Here is a 22,187-nt window from a genome sequence, read left to right on the forward strand (position 1 = left end):
CTAAATCCGGCGCTACCAGCAGCAGCAGCCAATAGCATGGACTGGGGGTGAAGAGAGACACACAATGCTGCAACCATGACACCATGTTACAGGTATAAAGGGAGAGTACTTGACATGGGGATGCCTATCATCTTGCTCATAATAATACTTTTTTATTTATACCCTGCCCATCTGGCTGGGTTTCCCCAGCCACTCTGGGCGGCTTCCAGAATATGTAGTTCTGCCCCAAGACACAAGGGAAACACTTTGAAATAAATATCGGGGTTGCGCTTTGAAACTGCAGACTATGTGAATTGATGCGAGAGGAATCTGACATTCCCAAAGACATCTGTGAAAAACAGTATTAATCTCAGAGTCACAACACTGGACATTAACCACTTAGCAGCTCTGATGGGGAAAGAAGTAATGCGGGTAGTAAAACAATTGGAGAGTAGAGTTAATCCGTAACTGTGAGGGCTGGTGCCAGAGGCTGGCTCAGGCAGCCATGTGCTGGAGTGCAGAGCATTCTGAAAGGCCCAGTGAAGTGATTATGCCATCATTCTCACTCTGCCTGGTATGCCAAGAAGACTAGAGGCTTTCTCAGAAGCAAAGTGAGAAACAGCACAGAGGACTAGAGTGTATGTGTATGACAGACCAGTTGAGCATATAAGCATGAAAATCTGCCCAATACGGAGTCTGACCACTGGCTCATCTTGCCCAGTGTTGACTACTCATTGACAGCAGCTCCCCAGGGTTTCAGTAATGGGTTTCCCACACCCTTGATACCCGATATCTGTAATTGGAAATGCCAGGGACTGAACCATGTGCAAGGCATGGGTTGCCTCAGGGAGCTACAGCCGCTGTCTCCGAAGTGAGAGCTTGATAGGGGGAAAGCAGGATGGGAGGTTAGGGGAGAGAGACAGAACTAGGAAAGGAGGCCAGGGGAAAGGTGGAGGACAAAGTGAGCACTAGAGTGGACCTGATCCCCATGCCAGGGGATACCAGGTATAGCCGAAGAAGACACCAGCCACATCTCTCCCTTATGCGTCATATGCCACTGACTGAAACCAGTGTACTGTGACCAGACCAGATACACTAGACTAGAGTGTTCAACAGGAACTTGACATAAAAAAAATCATTCTAAATTATTGAACTATAAGAAACCTGCCAATATAAGATAAAACTAACTGTAATCCAATTAACTTTGAGGAGAGCCAGTGTGGCATATTGCTTAGTGTGTTGAACTTTGACCCAAGAGACTTGAGTTCAAATCTATGATGAGTTGTGGGTGACTCACCTTTCCTTCGCCTAACTCCTCTCACAAGGTTGTTGTGAGGTTAAATACTGCCCTCATCCCTTCTGTGTCTAAATAAAATTTATAAATTACTAGAAACGTCCCTTCCTCACCCTACTCAAATTCACTGAGCTCAGGTGAGGACCTTGGGGTGCTCTGTAGTACATCCTGTTGCAAAGAGGTAAATGTAAAGTCTCTTCTGGAATTGGCTCCTTGCACTGCTCCTTTTATGCTGGGAATCCTAATCAATGAGTCAGCTCCTTCTTACAGCTCCCAGGAAGGCAACAGTGATGTAGGAACTAGCTGAATCCCTGACTCCTCCCAGGTTGCCTTGGGCTCCAGGCATTATTAGGGCAGCATGAAAAGCAGCAACTTCCTTGCTGCCAGGATAATGCCAGAAGAGGGGCTTAGATGACAAGATGCTACAGAAGACATTTCTCTTGTCTCTGTACCAGTTGTGCAGAAGAGGAAACTTTGGCGCATGCAGCTTGACAAGTCATACTACCGCTGCAGGACTGAGAAAAAATTGTACTTGCCAAGATTCCATCTTTTAAAAACCACTGAAAGCTTCAAAAGCTTGGTTCTTTATTGCTGTGTTTTTCAAACTGTGTTCTGGGGACCTCTAGAGTTCTTAATGAGAAAATCAGGAAGCGTGGGCAAGCTGCCCAAGACAACATCTTTATCACAACCAAATCCATCCCTGCCATGCAGAGCCACATGAGATTTTTTGGTAGCATGCTTCATTCAATGGGCTGGGCCCCATGTGTCTACTTTAAAACAGTGTTTCCCATCCTTTTTCTGACCACGGCCCCCTTTCAACCTTGTTTCCTTCCTGTGCCCCCCATGGGCATAGCCAAGGGGGGAAGGGTAGCTGTCCCCCAGTAAGAGGTTCTGCCCACCCCCCCCTAACAAAAATCCTGGGTGTGCCCATGCCCCTGCCCTACCGGTAGAAAGGTAGCTATTTAAATGTTTTGTTTGTAAACAGAACATAGTGTGTGTGTGTGTGTGTGTGTGTGTGTATGTGTATGTGTGTGTGTGTGTGTGTGTGTGTATATATATATATATATATATATATATATATATATATATATATAAATAATAAAAAAGTCAGCAGACAAACCTCACAACCTGAGAGAAAAAGTAAGGTAACAGACGATGTTTGGAAGATTTATTATTATTATTATTTGTTATATTACCCTTCAGTTGGAAGAGCCCAATCCTACTAGGAATTGCAATGAAGAAAAGTTTCTCAATATAGATTTAAGGGCACACTGACAGCAGCACTCAATAAACCACCCTCTCCCTTGTGTTCATCTCACTATTTACATATCTGAAAACTTCAGATTTTAAATGCTGCAGCCTTCAAACATTCTCATCATTTACGGGTCATCTTGCACGTTTATAATAAAGCAAGTGTCAGGGGTTCAGAAGCAGAGACGCAGAGAAGGGTGGAAACAGAGAGCGAGGGGGAGGAAGCCGAAGGGAGAATGAGTGATGATGACGAACCGAGATCTCCAAGCCTAAGCAGTGAGTCAGAGGACTCCCAAAAGGGAGCCCCAGTGAGCAGAGCAAGGGGGGGATCCGGGGGGACACCCCAGGAGGAAGGGAACAGAGGAGATTCAGAGAGCAGCAGCTGGAAGTCGGGACCCACGCTCAAGACTGAGAGCAGCAGGGAGGAAGGCAGCCAGGCATCGGGTTCCGGAGGCCGTCAGCAGGAGGGAGGGCACGAGTCAGGGGTGGTCACGCCCTCCTCAGAGAGCGAGGCAACGGTCAAGAGGAAAGTAGAGAGTTGGGCGCGCGCGCCAAGTTCAAATGCAGCGGAAGCTGGAGCAGTAAGCAGCCCGGAGAGTGAGCCAGGTCCCAAAGCCCGCCGAAAGGAAGCGGAAGGATCAGGGGGGTCAGCGTCAGAGGAGAGTAGAAGGGAGGAGTCCCAGGGGGGCAGAAGGACCCAGAGACGTAGGGAGAGGCGAAGGAGGTGGAGCAAGGCTAGGGTATTAAGCTGGTGTGCAAGAGGCGGGGACTCAGATGGGTCTTCGCCGACCTAGGGCAGAAGGTGTAGAGCTGCACGCTGCAGTTCGGAAATGAAACCTGTAACTCAATAAAGACTCTTTTAAAGTGGACGCTGTGTGGCGTGGTCCTATGTGAGCTGGGACCTGGTAGCAGCTCTGACAGTAAGACCCATCTCATCAAAGCTTCAGAAACCTGAAACCTCGCAGCGGGAGCAGAAGCCGCTAGGGGAGGAAGAGGGGTGTCTGTAAGCAAGCTCACAAAGGTTAGCAAGATGACGGAAGAACAGAGGATCTCCGCGCTGCAAGAGGCAGTGACCCAGTTGTCCTCAGAGGTATTGGCTTCCAAGAAACGGGAGGAGGAGACTACAGCCGCCTACAGAGACCTACACGCCAGGTTTGAAATGCTTGTTAAGCAAGGGCAACCGGGACCCAGACCGGAGGGCGTGGGATTGGCACGGAGAGCAGGAGGGCTTGTGGCTCACTTCGATGGGACTTTGCAACAGTACCCTAATTTTAGAGCAGACGTAATGTGCGCACTGCAACTGCTGGCAAAAGACTTTAGAGATGAGGAAGAGAAGGTGGGGTTCATATTGTCCCATTTGCATGGGGATGCCAAAGCCTGGCTGCGCAATTTGTGGAGGGATAAAGATCCGGCGCTTCAGAATGCAGATGCCTTTATCAAAGCGATGGATGCGTGTTTTTTGTCTACTATTGATGTGGATCTTGCCAGACGGGAGATTCATGGACTAAAACAAGGGAGGGCGAGCGTCCGGCAGTATCACGCCCGATTTTTTGCGCTGGTCAGTGCTTTAGAATGGGATCGGGATTCGCCCCCTGTCAGAGACCTCTTCTGGGAGAGTCTAAGTTCTGCGGTTAAGGATGAAATTGCAAGGGGGGAGAGGCCCCGAAGCACGCAGGAGGTGGTCCAAAGGGCGCTGACTGTGGGGGTGAGGCTGGAAGAACGTCCATGGTGCAGAGATGAAGGACGTGGAGGGCGCGAAGCAGCGAGAAGTTTCTCTTTCGTTCCGAGGGAAGCAGCGCGTGCGCAATCCACACCTCCGCCAGGAGGGGGAGGGGAACCGATGGAGGTTGGAGGTGCAAGGGCTCAGTCAGCAGCCAGAGCCCTAGCACCGGCAGCAGTGAAAGCGAAGCCTCCTAGAGGGAACAGGAAGTGTTACATCTGCGAGGATCCAGGCCATTTGGCGAAGGAGTGTCCCCGGAGGCTCCACAAGCACACTGCAGCCTCAGCAATGGTGACTGCAGCAACGCAGCAAGGAGAACCACAGCAGGGAAACGACGATGTCTGGCTGGAGACGGAGGCACTGGGGCCCAGCCAGACGCATCTGTAAAGCAGTCCCCAGCGATATTGCAACCCACGGATCCCCTCCCACCCAAACCAGTAGTGCAGCTCACAGCATCTCTCCAGCTACCCGACGGCGTCACTATCGAAGTGCCGCTTTCTGTGGATTCTGGAAGCAACGCAGACTTTATAGCGCAGAGCTTTGTGGAGCAGCACGCTATACAGCTATTGCCTGCCACTCTGCCCCTGCAAGTCGTCACAGTGGATGGCAGAGAGTTGCTAGGGGGGCAGGTGGTGAAGCAGACGCCACCGATGGTGATGCGCCTTGGCAACCACAGGGAAGTCATCAGTTTTAATGTCACCCAACTGTCGGACACGCCCATTGTGTTGGGCATGAGTTGGCTGGACAGGCACAGTCCGACACTGGCTTGGTACCAGAGACAACTGATCTTCGGCTCCTCTTATTGCGCAGAACACTGCATCCTGCCCCGACGGGAGGGAGAGGAGGAGGAATCACAACTGCAGTTGGGAACGTTGCAAGCGGTCCCCCACAAATACGCGAGCTTTTTGGAGGTCTTCTGCGAGAAGGAGGCGGACAAGCTACCCCCTCACCGGCCATATGACTGCAAGATTGACCTCCTACCGGGGGCGACGCTGCCGAAGGGGCGGCTATACTCCATGTCTGAAGATGAAATGCAGGAACTCAAACAGTTCATCGAGCATAATCTGGAGCGTGGCTTCATCAGAGAGTCCAAGGCAGTGGGGGGCAGTCCCGTTTTCTTCGTGAAAAAGAAAGACACGCCCCAAAAAAGACTCGTTGTGGACTACCGCCTTTTGAACCAGATGACCAAACCGTCTGATTACCCCATGCCCAGGATTGACGACCTCCTCGCGACGGTGCGCAAGGGACGCGTGTTCACCAAGTTGGACCTGCGAGGGGCGTACAATCTCATCCGCATGCGGGAGGGCGATGAGTGGAAGACGGCCATGTTCACACCGCTGGGCACCTACGAATACAGAGTTATGCCCTTTGGATTACAAAATGGCTCTCACTGTTTTCAAGCTTTTATGCATCACGTGTTGGAGGGACTCCTCTACAAGACATGCGTCTGCTTCCTGGATGACATCCTGATTTTCTCTGACTCGCAGCAAGCTCACGACCGAGACGTGAGGGAGGTGCTCAGCAGGTTGCAACAACATAGACTGTACGCCAAGCTGGAGAAGTGCCAGTTCGACACGACGGAGGTGGATTTCCTGGGATACAAGTTGTCGGACAAGGGGATAGCCATGGACAGCACCAAGGTTCGTGCGGTATTGGATTGGAAGAGCCCGCGCAACCGGAAGGAGGTCCAGCGGTTTGTCGGCTTCGCCAACTTCTATCGCAAGTTTATCAAGGGGTTCGCGATGCAGACGGCAGCAATTACGGACACGCTCAGCTCCAAAAAAAAGAAATTCATCTGGACGGAGCAGGCGGAACAGTCCTTTCAAGCGCTCAAGCATCTCTTCGCATCGGAGAAGCAACTGCTGCATATCGACCCCAGTAAACCGTTGAGGGTAGAGACAGACGCGTCAGACAGAGCCGTGGGAGCTGTCCTGCTGCAGCGAGACCCGCAGGGGGTGTGGCGGCCGGGAGCGTTCTACTCCAGAAAGCTCAGCAAGTCGGAGCAGAACTACACCATCTGGGACAGGGAGTTGCTGGCCATTCATGCAGCTTTCAAGGCGTGGAGGCACTTCCTAATCGGCGCCAAGCACACGGTGCAGGTCTGCACGGACCACAAGAATCTGGAGCACTGGCGCACGGCTCAGTTCCTGAACCAGAGGCAGATACGTTGGGCGGAGTTCTTTGCTGACTTCAATTTCCGAATAGAGTACGTCCCAGGCGACACCAACATCATGGCGGATGCACTGTCCCGAAAACCGCAATACCTAGAAGAGGTGACGCCAGCGGCGGCCATGCACATCTTCGCACCGACGGCGTGGGCGTGTGCCTCAGCTACAGTAGACCTGGATGCGGTGCGACGTGCATTGCGGGACGACTCATTCGCGCAAGACAAGATGGCGGAACTGCTCAGAGGCACGGCTACCACGGACGAGTTCCAGGTGCGGGACGGCTTGCTCCTACGCAAAGGGGCTGTCTATGTACCAGGAGACGACCTTCGCGCCAAGGTACTGCAACAGTTGCACGACGCACCCACGGCCGGTCACTTTGGCACAGAGAAAACGATGGAATTAGTCGCGAGAGACTTCTGGTGGCCCAGGCTGAGAGGAGAGGTCGCGGACTACGTCGCGAGGTGCGACACCTGCCAGAGGGCCAAGCCGGTACACAGACCACCGGCGGGACTGTTAGAACCGCTGCAAACACCGTTTGAACCGTGGGAGAGGGTGGCCCTGGACTTTGTGACGGATCTACCCAGCTCGAGAGGCAAGACAGCTGTGCTAGTGGTGGTGGACTTGTTCACCAAGATGGCACATTTCATTCCGTGTGCGAAGGTGGCCACGGCGGAACAAACCGCCAAACTGTTCATAGATCACGTGTTCAAAGTGCATGGCCTGCCACGGTCTATCCTGTCCGACCGCGGACGCCAGTTCATCTCGTCTTTCTGGCAGAAGCTGATGGGTTTTCTAAATGTCAAGGTCAATCTGGCATCAGCAAGACACCCGCAGACCAACGGGCAAGCAGAGAGGGTCAATGCCATCATGCAGCAGTACCTGAGATGCTATGCCAATCAACAGCCTGCGACGTGGGTGGATTACCTGCCGCTAGCCGAGTTCGCTTACAACAACACGAAGCACGTGTCCACAGGAGTGACGCCGTTCTTTGCCAACAATGGGAGGAATCCCAGAACCTTCCCGGGACTGGAGAGAGTGGGGGAAGGAGAACCACAGACGGCGGACGCGTTCGCGTCAGAGCTGCAGGCGGTCCACGATCAACTCAGAAGGCAGCTGGAGCTAGCTAAACACGCCTACAAGGTGCAAGCTGACAAGCACAGGCGGGTTGGCGAAGTGATCCAAGTGGGAGACTGGGTCTGGTTGGCAGCCCACGCAGTGCCGACCAGGTCACTTGCCAAGAAGAAGTTGGGGCACAAGCAGATCGGTCCGTACCAAGTCGAAGCGCAGATCAACCCGGTAGCCTTCCGACTGGCGCTGCCGGAGGGTTCCAGAATGCATCCGGTGTTCCACAGGTCGGTGCTCACTCCCTACAAGGCCCCTCACAGGTTCCAGGAGCCAGGGACGGCGCCAAGTCCGCTCCGGGAACGGACGGAGACGCGGGAGGTGAAGCACCAGGACCACATCAACGAGGTCACGGAGATTTTGGACTCCAGATGGGGGGAAGAGGGAGTCGAATACCTCTTAGCCAGAGAGGGCACCCGGGCCAGCGCCAATAGCTGGGTACCAGACTACGCTTTGGAGGAACCCTTGCTCAAGGACGAGTTTCATGCCCTCTTCCCACACAAACCCATGCCAGCGAGCTTCTTCGACGACTGGTTGTTCACACCCACACTTTCTTCCAGCACGTTCCATGGATTCGACTCAGAAGGGGAACCCGCACGGAGCACCCGTTCCCCAGAAGGTTCACCGGCAGGTTCGGCATCAGGCAACTCGTATTGGTGGGACGATCGACCAGAGGAGCAATGGCGCAGGAAGTGGCTGGAGATGCCAGGTCGAGCGACCGACGCAGAGACTGACATGGACGTGTTCGGGGAGGACCTCGGGTTCGAGCACGGCGGTACAGAGATGGAAGAGCAACAAGTCAACGTCGACGACCGCGAGGGGGAAGACTCGGAGGTCTTCAGTTGGCGGCCACCCACGGGGAGCGACCTGTATCCAGCATTCCCTCCCATGATGATGGAGCACCCAGCACCCACACCTGACAGCGGGGAGGGGGGAAGGGGGGGCTTCGAGGGGGGGATGGATGTCAGGGGTTCAGAAGCAGAGACGCAGAGAAGGGTGGAAACAGAGAGCGAGGGGGAGGAAGCCGAAGGGAGAATGAGTGATGATGACGAACCGAGATCTCCAAGCCTAAGCAGTGAGTCAGAGGACTCCCAAAAGGGAGCCCCAGTGAGCAGAGCAAGGGGGGGATCCGGGGGGACACCCCAGGAGGAAGGGAACAGAGGAGATTCAGAGAGCAGCAGCTGGAAGTCGGGACCCACGCTCAAGACTGAGAGCAGCAGGGAGGAAGGCAGCCAGGCATCGGGTTCCGGAGGCCGTCAGCAGGAGGGAGGGCACGAGTCAGGGGTGGTCACGCCCTCCTCAGAGAGCGAGGCAACGGTCAAGAGGAAAGTAGAGAGTTGGGCGCGCGCGCCAAGTTCAAATGCAGCGGAAGCTGGAGCAGTAAGCAGCCCGGAGAGTGAGCCAGGTCCCAAAGCCCGCCGAAAGGAAGCGGAAGGATCAGGGGGGTCAGCGTCAGAGGAGAGTAGAAGGGAGGAGTCCCAGGGGGGCAGAAGGACCCAGAGACGTAGGGAGAGGCGAAGGAGGTGGAGCAAGGCTAGGGTATTAAGCTGGTGTGCAAGAGGCGGGGACTCAGATGGGTCTTCGCCGACCTAGGGCAGAAGGTGTAGAGCTGCACGCTGCAGTTCGGAAATGAAACCTGTAACTCAATAAAGACTCTTTTAAAGTGGACGCTGTGTGGCGTGGTCCTATGTGAGCTGGGACCTGGTAGCAGCTCTGACAGCAAGATATACTGACTCTTCCGAAAATCTCTTCATATACACCTCAGAAATGAACTGCAGTGAACTACAACACACCAGAAGCAAGCTAATTTAAATTTTTCTGCACCATTTAACTGTTCCTGCTACTAGTACATCGTACATTCATTTTAAGAAATTCCAACTGTGTTCAAAAGTTTCAGAGGAAGAGTAAGCTGACTTCAGGAAAGAAATGATGGAATTATCTGTACACTGACACCAACTAAGAAACCAAACCTCTTTAACTGTGATGTATGGTAACCTGGTCAATAGATTTCTCATGATTGTGCGATGCGAATTGCACTTGACTTGCTCTCACTTACACATGCCTGAAACATGGACTTGACCCAATACGCTGGAAAAGTCACCGGACATTAACCTTCCTGTTCACTAAAGAGAAACAGGTATATCTTAACCAAACCTGCCAGCATCTTAAGATAGTACATGATGAGAACTGTGACTAAGGGCTCATCCACACTTGGCTTTGTTCTGCATTTCTAGCCACAGGTCTGGGCTTTGCAGGTCTGTGTCTGAGCACTTTTTATTTTTGTTTTGCCCTGGCGCATGGGTCTGTGCCTAGAGAGTGTAGGGTAAAGGACATGCCCTCGTTGTGCCTTTGGGGCCCTGCCTGCTTTCTGAAGCGGAGAGTTCCAGGATGACAATTCCATGACAATTCCATTGGTGAATTCCTTTTGACTATTCCTAGAGTCAGACTCTTACACTTGGAGGGGGGCAGTGAAGAATTTTCCTTTAGGCAGTGACTGAGGTGAGGAAGTTGTCTTCTACTGCACTGCAGCACATGGCTTCGTTCATTTGAACCAATGGTCCTGAGGTATTGGCCTTTTAAGTGCCTTTCTGAAAGGCAATGGGAATGGTTCTAGCCCACAGTGGGTTATCTGGGCATTTGCAGGGTCAGCCCAGGACATTTTGGTGCCCACGCAGAGCATCTTGTGCAAGCCTTAACAAAACAAATGGAAAATGCTGAGAATAACTACTCATGTAGATTATACCTTCTGTTGCTCCAAGTCTGGCCCTGGCAAGATCTTCTGACTGCATTAATATACGGCTCCAAAGAAAAGCAAAAACTTAACAACTCTGCAAGGACCAACTGAAAGTTACAAAGTAATGAGCTAGTAAGATGCTGTTGGTAAAGGGGATGCTGGAGGCACACCTGGCAATTCGTGGCAGATAAATGCAGTGAGTATTTGTGACAAGTGCAGAAGACTTCAAGTTGCTCCAAGGTATCCTGGGAGAAAGAACCTGTGCTTGCACCGTATTACTGCAGTTACATATTGCAGTGGAAACCCTCAAAAGGCCCTTTTTAAAAATGCACCTTTTTCTTCTCTCTCCTTCTTGTTCTTGCGGATATTTTTTTAAAAAAAGAAATATGTTACACTGTGCTTCTTTTGGGATTTCCCCCCCTAATGAATCAACATAGCTGCCTACATTTTTGCCTGCCTTGAATGAAATCTCTAACTTCAAAAGCTTGCTATTTCAAGGTTTCTGCTCATCCTTGAGTTAGTGTGAGTAGAGTAGAAGAAACAGGCATGAGGGCATACATTGTGGTATGAGACAATAAGAATAAGGACAATTTAGGATATCTATCAATGAAATGAAAAGAGGAATTTCTTTTTTTTACTATGTGCAGGTGAGAGATACGCAAATAAAACTGTTTCTGTAAAACTCATTCACATGTCTCTTACATGTACTTTGTTTAATCTTCATCTAATAGAGACTTCTGTGTCCCAATCTGAATTACCGTATTTTTTGCACCATAACACTCACTTTTTTCCTCCTAGAAAGTAAGGGGAAATGTCTGTGCGTGTTATGGAGGAAATGCCTACGGGTGGCATGCATACGGATTTTCCTCCTCTAAAAACTACGTGTGTGTTATGGTCGGGTGCGTGTTATAGAGTGAAAAATACGGTAATTATTTCTATAGAGTTCTTTTCCTAAAGCTGTTTACAACCCTTATCTCTGTTATCCTCCCAGCAACCTTCTGAGGTGAGACTAGGATGTAAGAGAATGAGTTGTCAAAAGCCAAACACTATTCTGACGGACAGCTGGTGTGGTGTCGTGGGTACAATAACAGAGTTAGGCCAGGGAGATCATCACTCAACCATAAATCTCACTAGATGATACCTCTGCCTCTACCTCTACCTGTGAAAATAAATATGTAATCATGTACATCACTCTGAGCTCCTTGGAGGGGGAAGTAGGATAAAAATGTAGTAAGATAATACTTCATGGATGAGCAAGTATTTGATTCTTGGTTCACCATGTTCAATATTTTATCCACTGCATAAAATGCTCAAAATTTTACACCCCCTTGGCCTCAGATTTGGTGTATTTAGACCTACAAAGCCTAAGCACAGTATTTGATGAAACACTTACATGTTTGGCTTATGTGCTAAGGTATGCCATGTTAGCAAATTCCGCATTGCACATCAGACAGACAAACTATGTGGTTGCTCCCAGTATACAGCCACATTACTCCTCCCTTCGTGTTTTTTACGCCTACCCTATGCTGAGTTGAGGTCTCATTCAAACCTGGGCTTGTGCTTAAGCTCTCTCCTCACTAATCACAAGCTGTAGCCAAGAACAAACTCACTGTAACCAATGCAAACATTATGATCCTTAGGTGTAACCTGCAGAGCATCTAGTGGAAACCAAGGCTGCATTCCCATGACAATTTAATCCCCCATGATGTTTCCCTAACTGTTAAGTTCTGCACTATATTTGAGATTTCACTTCTAGAACTATTGTGGAATATAGCACTCCTTTCCATATTATCTGCACAATGTTTTTTTCTGGAAGCAAATAACACAGAAATAAGTACTAAACTTCCACTATATTCTGAAAGTGGCTTTTACATCGTGTCAAAGTTCAACGATAATGTGGAACTTAACAGTTAGGGGAAAGTCATGGAAACAAAATGAACTGGGTTGTGGATGTGGTCTAAGTCTGCCAACTCTTTCTATTAGAGAATGTTTTCAATGATGAAGCAAAAGTATGAGCACTGAAGCAAGAGTATACCATTCCATTGGAAATCGGGTTACTAAACATTGTCTGAACACTGTGACCACTGCAGCTTATTTCTCCCCAACCCCATGTGGGCTTAACATCCAGCCTGATTTTATGGAGAACTCAAAAGGTTTCTCACCATTTTGTGATACTTTAGTTGACCCTAATAAAGACCTTGACCTAATGAGGTTGTTGGTATATCCATTTGGAGAATAAGATGCTATAAATCATGCAAGCAGATGGCAGAACCCAGCCCTCTTAAATTTAGATTAGGGAAAGAGATTGAAATTTTATTTAGAAGCTCAGTTTGGATGATTCTGGATTTGGAAGCAAAGCAGTTGGGATCCAAAGAATGGCACAATTAGTTCTAGACACCAAAGGTCTTGTGCTTCTCAAACAGCAGCCTCCACTTTTGAAAGGGGCTTTCAAAAGCAGTGTGTGATATGGCACAGGTGTCTGCTGTTTAAAGCCAAAGAAGTCATCTGCCAGTGGCCATGCTCAAGTTCTTGAGTGTGCCCCAAAGAACTCTTTAGAGCCCAGCCAAGAGTGTATAGCTGAGGCCAACCCCATAAACACTTGGTGCCCATGTAAACTCTACACAGAAAAACATACACAGCATGCTAGGAAAATGATAAAACTACGTTGGAAGGGAAGAGAGTTGTTACAGAAAATGCACCCCAGATATTGGATTTATTTATTACCATACTTTCAAATTATGGGATAGAATCACCTCCCCCCCTTCCAAAAAAAGATTCTCATGTTGCACTCAATTCCGGCATTCAGGTAGACTATACACATACACACATTGCTACAGCCCCCCTACGACAAATCCCACCTGCTATTAACATCCCACCTGTTACCTGTGTTCCAAAGACACTAAAAATGCCTCACAATCATTTGCAGCTTGACATACACAATTTCATCTTTATTGCATTTCACAGCATCAGCCAGCCCTGTTTCATCCATGATTTATTCAACCCATGTGCCAGCATTCAAAGGAAATTTCTCCGTTTACCCCGTTAAGTAGCAAGGCATTAATTTTACTTGTACTTATCAAAATACCTTAGGATTCTATATCCAGTTGATCCTTCAATAATGAGGATAACAATAATTTTAAAAACCGAACCAAGACACCCACCCAGTATTCTACCATTGCCTGTTGCCTTGGTAATCCAAACGCCCAGGAACTCACTGATTATCGGTGAATGGGAATGGCATTGTTCACACCGCAGTGCCTCTGCTATGTTAATGTGAGATAATGGCAGCCAGAAGAATCCTTTTGTTCCCAGCTTTGCTGTTTATTCATAGTGCCTGGAGGTCAGCAATTGCTACAACAATCAGGAAAGGAGCTACTGAAACAGATTCCACTTCTGGGTTTTGTTTTGTTTTAATTTTTGCCTCCAAAACCAGAGAGAGAGGAAGAAGAAAAAAGCTCTGCACAGAAACCAGGGAACTGAAGGATGATCTACAGGGAGAGTGAATCAGAGAAGGTATAGCAGGCAGCATGAATGAAGGGCTTGATGGATTTGCGTCTGTAAATCCAGCTAGTATGTTAGTATGCATGCCCAAAGAACAGCAAAAATAGCTTTTGAAAAGAAGAGACAAGACATTATTATTTAGCATTTTTGCCCCCCTACATAAACCCAGCCATGCCATGCTGATTAATCTATTTTAGATTAATTTTAATAGGTTAATCATTTGCAGTAACTAACTTTTTATTGGAATCAGTTCTTTCCAACATTAATCTATTATCACATTTCTATTTCTATTTCTATTTATTTACATATTCACCAGCTTCATGTGCTGTCCTTTCAATGAGTTCAGTGTGACATATATGGGAGCTATCATTTTTTATCCTTAACAGCAAGCCTGTGAGGTGGTATGGGCTCAAAGTGTGTGGCTAGTTCAGGGTCACTCAGGAAATTTCCTGGCAGAGTAAGAATCTGATCTCCCAGATCCACATCCACTCAATGTGATGCTGCCCTTGAAAACGGCCTGGAGATCACAGCCAGAGCAAATTGCGACTGCCTGGCTGATTTGGCCACTCACAGCTACATCACATCAATTATAAAAGGTATCTGCTGGCTTCCTATATGCTACCAAGCTGAATTTAACGTTATAGTGTTGACATATGAAGCCCTGAGTGCTGGGAATCCATTATCTGAAGGGGCAATTATCTCTGCATTGCCCAGTCCATTATTTAAGATCTGCCAGGAAACGCCTTCTTGCTATATGTGGAATCCGGGGACCTGGTACTTGGAACAGGGCCTTCCTGGTGGTGGCAAGCCAATTGTGGAATATTCTTCCCTTAAAATCTGGATGATTAGTTTTATGCATCAGCAGAAAACATACTTCTTCCTACAGGCCTTCAGGAAAGGTGAGTGTGTCCATAGCCAAATGGATCCACCTGGTTTATCAGATGAATGAACTGCATTTTGCCTGCTGGTTTAACAATTTTTAATTAACTTTGTGGAGTATTTTATCATGTATTTTTATTGTCATGACCTGCTCTTTTGCTATAAGCACCCCCACACACACACACACCAGATTCAAACCTGAGTTACAGTGTACAGCCAGGAGTGGCTCTTGACCATCAGGTGCTATCCCTACCAGACTCTGGCAAGCTGAAGCCATTTGCCTCAGCAGGCAGCTCTGACCCCCTCCTTGCCGCTGTCAGCCCCACTGGACCTTCAACCATGCTGCCACCACAGTGCTGTTGCCCTCACTGCTGTGTCCTTGTTGCTGTGTTGTGGTGACAGCGCACACACAGCTTAAGGCAAGGGTGCAGTTGTGGTGGTGGGGCTGGAAGCAGGGAGGGGGCTGGCATAGTGGGGATGGGGACATCATTGGGGCATTTTGCCTACAGCGGCTAAACATCTTGGGCCAGTCCTGCTCTGGACCTTAGCTCCCAACTACATCCCTTGAATCCCCGAGTTACGAGTCCTCAGGAAATGGGACAGTCCCACCTGCACCTGCTTCCTAATCTGATCTGCATCTTGGACGCAGGTAGATTCCTCATTCAAGCAAACATGGGTCTTCATGTGTTATAGGAGGGGGAGACATAGGGCATGCACAACACATTATTACTCTTGTTGTGTTCCTGTCTGAAAAGGGCCCGAGCATCACTTCATGTGAAAGAAAACCATGACTAGATTCACGTAACCATTTTTCTTGACTGCAAATCACTTACTGTCCTCAAAACTGAATTGGGCCATAAGAGGAAACAATTTAACAATGCTACAGCTCATTATTAGAATCCATATTTTAATATTTTCTTTCTCACCCCTTTTTAAAAAAAATACATTTGGACAGCAGCACCAAAGCAGCCTACCCCTTCGCCAAATAAGTATATTCTTGGAGTTAACATTTATTCACCCAACAAAATTAATCTTCTCAGTTAATGTTCTCCGTGCTTGATTAATCTAGAGACTAGAGAATGCTTTGATTATTATTATTTTTTTTGGGGGGGGAGGAGGATGTAGTGGGACCTTAATGAAAACCACCAAGTCCCCCTGGCTTCCTTTCAGTTTTAGCCAAATTGTGCCCACCCTTTTCTAGAAGCCTTCAAAAAGTAGCAGGTAACTTGGCAATTAAGACGGCCGTGTCATCTTCGTAGGAATGATTGCAAGCACTTGATTTCTGTAGGCTCAAATGTGTTGTGAATCAAGACATATGCAGCCTCTCAGTTTCACTATCAGTTGAGGAAAAGGGAAGAGCGAAGCAGTTGCTTATCAAATGATTTTACCAAAATAAACTATGGTTTACGTATTACAAGAATGCAGTAAGTCTAAATTTAGCTATGAATTGTAAGCACTGATGTCAGCTGTGGATACAGTTCCACTTCCAGGTCATGGTTCTTTCTGTATTTTTTTAAAAGGTTATTATGTTCTAGATATGATTCAACAAACCACATAATCAAAGGGGTTCTTCCTATGACTGGTACAAAAATATTAAAGCAAAAGGGAGTGAAATGGCCAAAATCCCTTCCTTGTCCTCAAGCTTGAAAAGAACACCTATATGATATTTCAGATGAACTTCATGGATGCCTAATAATGCTAATAAATAATAAAGCCCCTAACTGAATTAGTAGTTAATTTCATCTTCCATTTAATTTTATCAAACCTCTGGAATCAAATCACTTGTATTTTTTTTAATAAAAAAAACCTTCATCTCTTTATTTTAATCAATTCTGATTTCTCTAAGAAAGCATCTGAATACGATCACTGGTTGTAAGGAAATTGCCATTTAATTAATATTGAAGGCAAATTTGGGGATGATAGGAGATAAAAAAGGAGTCAAAAAGACTTGCGATAACAGAAAATGCTGCAATGAGCAGCTGTGTGTTTGCAGACATTGTTACTGACACTGCAAAGCATTAACATGTGCTATACAAGCTGCAACAAGCACCTTACTAAGTGTACAAAGCACAACAGGGTAAGGAATGGCTCTGAATGACTACTAAGTAGATGCTCTTGTTGAAACCAGGACAGGGTTTGGTGTGCGCCTGCCTTCTTTAATTTACAATTGTTTTTAAAAGCTTGATTTCGTCAGAAAATTGTGCTCTAATTACCTGCTGCCAATTGAGTTCACATTAAGCATGTCTAGGTCTTCGCCTGACCATTGAAAGGGTTGAACTACGGGTGGGGCACACAAACCCTGCCCCTAAAGTCTCTGAACTTACAAGTCTTCTCTTCCCTGTCTTATCAGAGTTCCTGATTGTGGACTGGTTCACTTAGAAATCCCCTTCAGACCTTCATGCTAAATGCACAAAGGTCTGCAGAGAAACCGTGTAGTAGCTGAAGCAGTTGGAGCTGGGTATAACATTCACCCTGGTTAAAATACTGTCTCTGCCACATACTCTCTTGCCTTAGACAAGCCTTCTCATGCTCCTCTGCAAACTGACCCGGCTGATGTGGGGCTAATTTAGATAATGCATGGGAATTGTTTTGAACATTTCAAATGTACAACGTAAATGCAAAATATACATGCTAGACCTTCCTTTTTCATCTTTTCATTATTTTTTAGGATCAAAAGGAATATACTGGGCACAATTCAGCAATTTTAATTTTTAAAAATATTTTCTATATTGCCCTTAATTGCAAGTGATCCCAATGTAGTTTACACACAATCCAATGAAATCAATGCAAACCCAGGCCACAATTTGTTTTCAGTTCTGTACCCCTTCTACAGCTCAGCACACAGATCCCACAAGCTACTTGAACATTTATTCTGTGTTTAAGACTGTGCATATCCTAAAAAAAACAACAATACTCCCAGTTCTCTCTTAAGATAACTTACTAGATTTACAGAAAAGCTTTGTCTTCTAAGCAACTCTGCCTCCAGAATTTAAATCTACACTTCAGCTGGGGACCATAAAATACTTCAGAGACTATTTTCTCTGAACAGACTATTTTCTGTTTCAGTTAATCTGGGAATTATAGCAATAATAACTGGTATATTTAATATAAACATCAGCAGCTGTATAATTGAATGCTGTTACCTTAGACCTTAGAAATCACATGCTCATTATACAATGAAGTTTCTGGGGGGAAATTGTACAAGTGCAAAATGTGCTGAATGTTGACATTCTCACGTGAATGCTGATAATCTCAGATGATGTGTGTGAATGTCCAAATGTAGAAATGTCATTACTTTTCAGACATTCACCACTGAATGCTGACAGATGACTGTCAACATTTGAAGATGTATTCTTGAGCTTTCAAATATTCACAGAATTTGCCTCTGACAATCAATCTGAATGTGTGAATGTCACCAAAAATTGGAAACCTCACTGTAACATATTGATGGTTTCAGGGCACAAAAAGTACCGTATTTTTTGCTCTATAAGACTCACTTTTTCCATCCTAAAAAGGAAGGGGAAATGTGTGTGCGTCTTATGGAGCGAATGCAGGCTGCGCAGCTATCCCAGAAGCCAGAACAGCAAGAGGGACTGCTGCTTTCACTGCGCAGCGATCCCTCTTGCTGTTCTGGCATCTGAGATTCAGAATATTTTTTTTCTTGTTTTCCTCCTCCAAAAACTAGGTGCGTCTTGTGGTCTGGTGCGTCTTATAGAGCGAAAAATACAGTACATATTTTTTCAGAACTGAAAGATCTATTTATAATATCCTTAGAAAGAGGTACTGTAAACTCTTTAATATAACTGTCAGCTAGAATATGTGGATATCACTTCCTTGAGATCATGGCCCTCAATTCTTCTGCCAGGCACCCATCAACATTTGTGGCATATTTCATATATTTTATATTCATGCAACTGCCTGGCTGCCTACTTCTAGCCAGTTCGCCAAGCTTTCTTTGTCCTAGAGCTACCACCACACATATGGGGAGAAAAGGATCTCCAAGCTTCCATTCTGTGCAACTGGGTCTCTTTCCTGTAACTTTTGACTTTTTAAGAAAACATGCAATAAATATGCCCCTGGGAGCTTATGTCCTTGCTTATTTTTTCACTCATCACTCAAATGTGCATGGGAAGGAAAGGGGCAAAAGAGAGGGGAGGGAATCCAGATAACTTTGACTAGACAGCAGGAAAAAAAGGACAACACTCTGATCTTTTGAGTACAATTATAATGAGGGCAGATCACAGAATATCCTCAGTGAGAAGCTTGTAACAAAAGACCACAGAGAGAGGGAAATTTGATGGGTTTGGTTAAGTGACTCTCATGACAATGTGGGCTGTGTTAAAGTGGGGACCCTTCCTGCCTTGTGATGTAACCTTGCCACCTTGTGCTGCTGATAGGGTTAAGTGTATGGAGGGATTGTGGATCAGCAAGTAAAACAGGAGAGTCTTAGTGCTGCAGAATGCAGGATCCTAAGTGGATGGTGGGCTAGAGCAGGAAATAAGGGGGAAGCAAGTGATACAAGAGAGAAAGGCAGAGAGAGGTGTTAGTGAGCTGAGTGGCCAAGGACTCTGAGCAGAGCCAAATGAGAGTGGAGGGTGCTGCAGACCCACTTCCTTGCTGACCTCACCTCTGCTTTTGGGGGTACATCACCCCAAAATGATAGAGCTTTGGTAGAGCTTTCCAAATGACCCTCTCGCCCTGCTTGTTTGCTCAAAGGATGGAGCAGAGAAAGGGAAAAGAGGGTGCCGTGTTGAAATAAGCAAGTTCTCCAAACGCCTTGAATTAACAGAAAGAAAACCTGAGATCTTTTTATTTAGGAGTGGGATATCTCAGGTTATTTTTCAAACCCAATCCAAGAGCTTAGAAAAATTATTTGCTCTGCCCACCCCACCCCTATACAAGCTGGTGGAGAAGTTTTCTTCCATTGGCTTAAACTGACAAGGATGGGAGAATCCTACAGGAACAAAACCTGAGGCTGAAAGAGGGGCTCCTTTCCTCCTGGTCCTCAGCAAGTGGAGGGAGGCCCCTCTGCCTCCCCCATCCTCAGATTTCAACCATGCAGGGTTTCTAAACGCCCCACGCAAGCAAATGGAACGAAGCCACTCCATTAGCTTGCATAACTTTGTCTGGGGTGGGAGGAGGAGAACCACGCAGGGCAAAACTGTCAATTCTTCTCCAGCTTGGATTTCCATCTTAAGTGCCAAAGTGCAAGCATTTGGAGCCACTCACTCCTTTCCATAACCCCCCTATACTGATTGGTCTCATTTGCATGCAAGGCTGGCCAAAATCCATGGTTAGGGAAATTGGCCAATGAATGCAGTTGAAGAAATCTCCACCTGGCTCTTCACTTCCTAGAGCAGGGAAACAGAACCTGGGGCAGCTGGTTTAGCGTTAAGTATGAACCAGTACTCATGGTTTGTTGGAGAGAAACAAACCATAAGCTCTGGTTCACATGTTGACACTAAACCAGCTGCTCCTGGGTTTGTTTCCCCACTCCAGGAAGAGAGGAGCGGCTTGTGCATTGGTTCATCTCCCCAAGTATAATTCCTGGCCACCAATACATCTGGACATGGCCATTCCACACAGATCAGAAATATAAGAAATAATTTACTAAATAAGAGGAATTCAGCAATGTGGAATCCAAAGAGGCGGAGGTTCAAGTTTGATCAGAACACATACTCATGCACTTCACATCAGTGCCTGGTGCAAACGTAGCAGAATTATAGCCAAGCTTCCAAAGATGCTTGGATTTCTATCGCTCTTCCCTGCGTATAAAATGCAGCTATATCCCCTATTTAGCAGCAGGCATTCCAGTTACACCACCGATCACAGTAACTAATGCTGTGTGTGCTCTTGCAGGGCAAAGGCCTGCATGGGACTCACCTGTGTGAAAGGGAGGGTTTCATAGAGCTCATGGGCGGCTGCATGGGGAGCTTCCCAGGAGGGTCGTTTTGCCGACTTTTCTGGTGACGCAGCAGCAAGAGTCGTCCCAGCTCCTCACACCACGACGAGAGCAGCGCTGGAAGCAAAAACACAAAAGTGGTTGGAAGAATGAATTCTGTATTACAGTCACGAACACAGACACATATATAGATAAGAATATTGTTTAGATATTTACCAGTATAATGCTTACAATAAAAAAACCAAGCAACTCATCACCCCTGACCACTGGCTATAGTAGATGGGGCTGATGGGAGCTGGAATTTAAGATCATCTGGAGTGCCACAGGTTCATCTCTGATATAAACTGTTTTATTAAACTTTATTCTGAAGTATTCTGCTGTAATTTCATTTGCCTTGGTGATTAAAACCTTGGTCCACCAAAATTGTGTACCATAACCCTCTTCTTCCTTCATTTCTGTCCTTTCTAGCCTTACCACTTCATTTGAAATCAGAATAGTCTCCAGTTATTTTTTAAAGCAATTTTTAAAATGCAAGGCCTTATTTTAGTGTTGAGCACCCTGAGAAATGACTACATTTCATGGGCTGTGCCAGGTTTTCGAAGGCAAAATATTTTCAGCATGAAAGGAGGGCTTTGGCAACTCCTCAGATACTCCCCCCCCCCCAATTTTCCACTGTCATGTCTTTCAACATAATTCTTTTGCCAGCTACATGGTCCCAGACCATCAGAGATCATGTAGTCAGCATGATGACGTCACAAACCCAGACAGATTTGGATATGAGAAAATGCCACCGTGCCCACTGATTAAGAAGTTAAGAAACACCGATCTCACTAGTTGCTGGTCCCTGGTTTAAAACTGGGTAGGTATAACAACTGAAGGGGTTGCTTAGTGAGGAAGCTCACTGTTTTTTCTTTCTTTTAGAATTTCTATATCCCCTCTTCACTTTTAGTGATTAATCCCTTAAAGACAGCATGCACACTATGCTCTGGACTAATGCATTCTAAGCACAGAGAACTACTGTGAGCTCCTTCTCTCTATTAGCCAAAGAATCTGTCAACAAGCATTTGATCAAATTGTGCTCACCCTTTATCCCTGGCACATTATTACTAATGTGCCAGCAACAAAGGGTACTCGCCCTCCCTTTCCCCCCTCTCTTTTATGTTGCCTGGAGATAACAATCACTATCTAACATTACACTGTGGCCACTTGAGTTCTGAGGGGGAAAGCAGGGGGAGAAATGAACAAAGTGTTCTGGAAAAACTGTAAATGCAGCCAGTGTTGGCATAAAAGCAAATGCAGAGCACCTCCACACAAGCTGAACGCAATTACGGTGGTGTCGAATGGAAACCATCCATCTTAAGTGTAGCTTTGATGCAAGGGGTGAGTTGTTCCTCAAATGTGAGCATATAATGCTCTCGACAAATAAAGATAAAAGGAGGAAGCAGTCTAATGATTCTGTGACATGAATCTGCAAAGGAGTGCCAGTAAACCTGCTTTGCATTGGGAGACAGACAAGGGGAAAAGCAGGAGAAGGAGTGGCAACAGCAGAATACCACCTGGTTAGCTGAAAGAAAGTTTTCCCTCACCCAGCGTAAACAAGGTGAGATCAATATCCATGAAAGTAAATATCTGATTCA

At 46.8% G+C, this 22,187-nt stretch overlaps 1 protein-coding gene across 14 annotated transcripts in view; it reads right to left on the minus strand.

The window, feature by feature from the left end:
• ZMIZ1 (zinc finger MIZ-type containing 1) overlaps positions 1 to 22,187 on the minus strand; it is a 381,786-nt gene that overhangs the window by 36,319 nt on the left and 323,280 nt on the right. For all 14 annotated transcript variants that reach the window (XM_082225135.1, XM_082225141.1, XM_082225142.1 and 11 more), the window contains one exon: positions 20,532 to 20,667. In XM_082225135.1, the coding sequence (XP_082081261.1) occupies positions 20,532 to 20,667 (136 nt within the window). The remainder of the gene's footprint in view (positions 1 to 20,531; positions 20,668 to 22,187) is intronic.

The sequence above is a fragment of the Podarcis vaucheri genome (assembly GCF_965113315.1).
Source record: "Podarcis vaucheri genome assembly, chromosome: 5".
NCBI lineage: Eukaryota > Metazoa > Chordata > Lepidosauria > Squamata > Lacertidae > Podarcis > Podarcis vaucheri.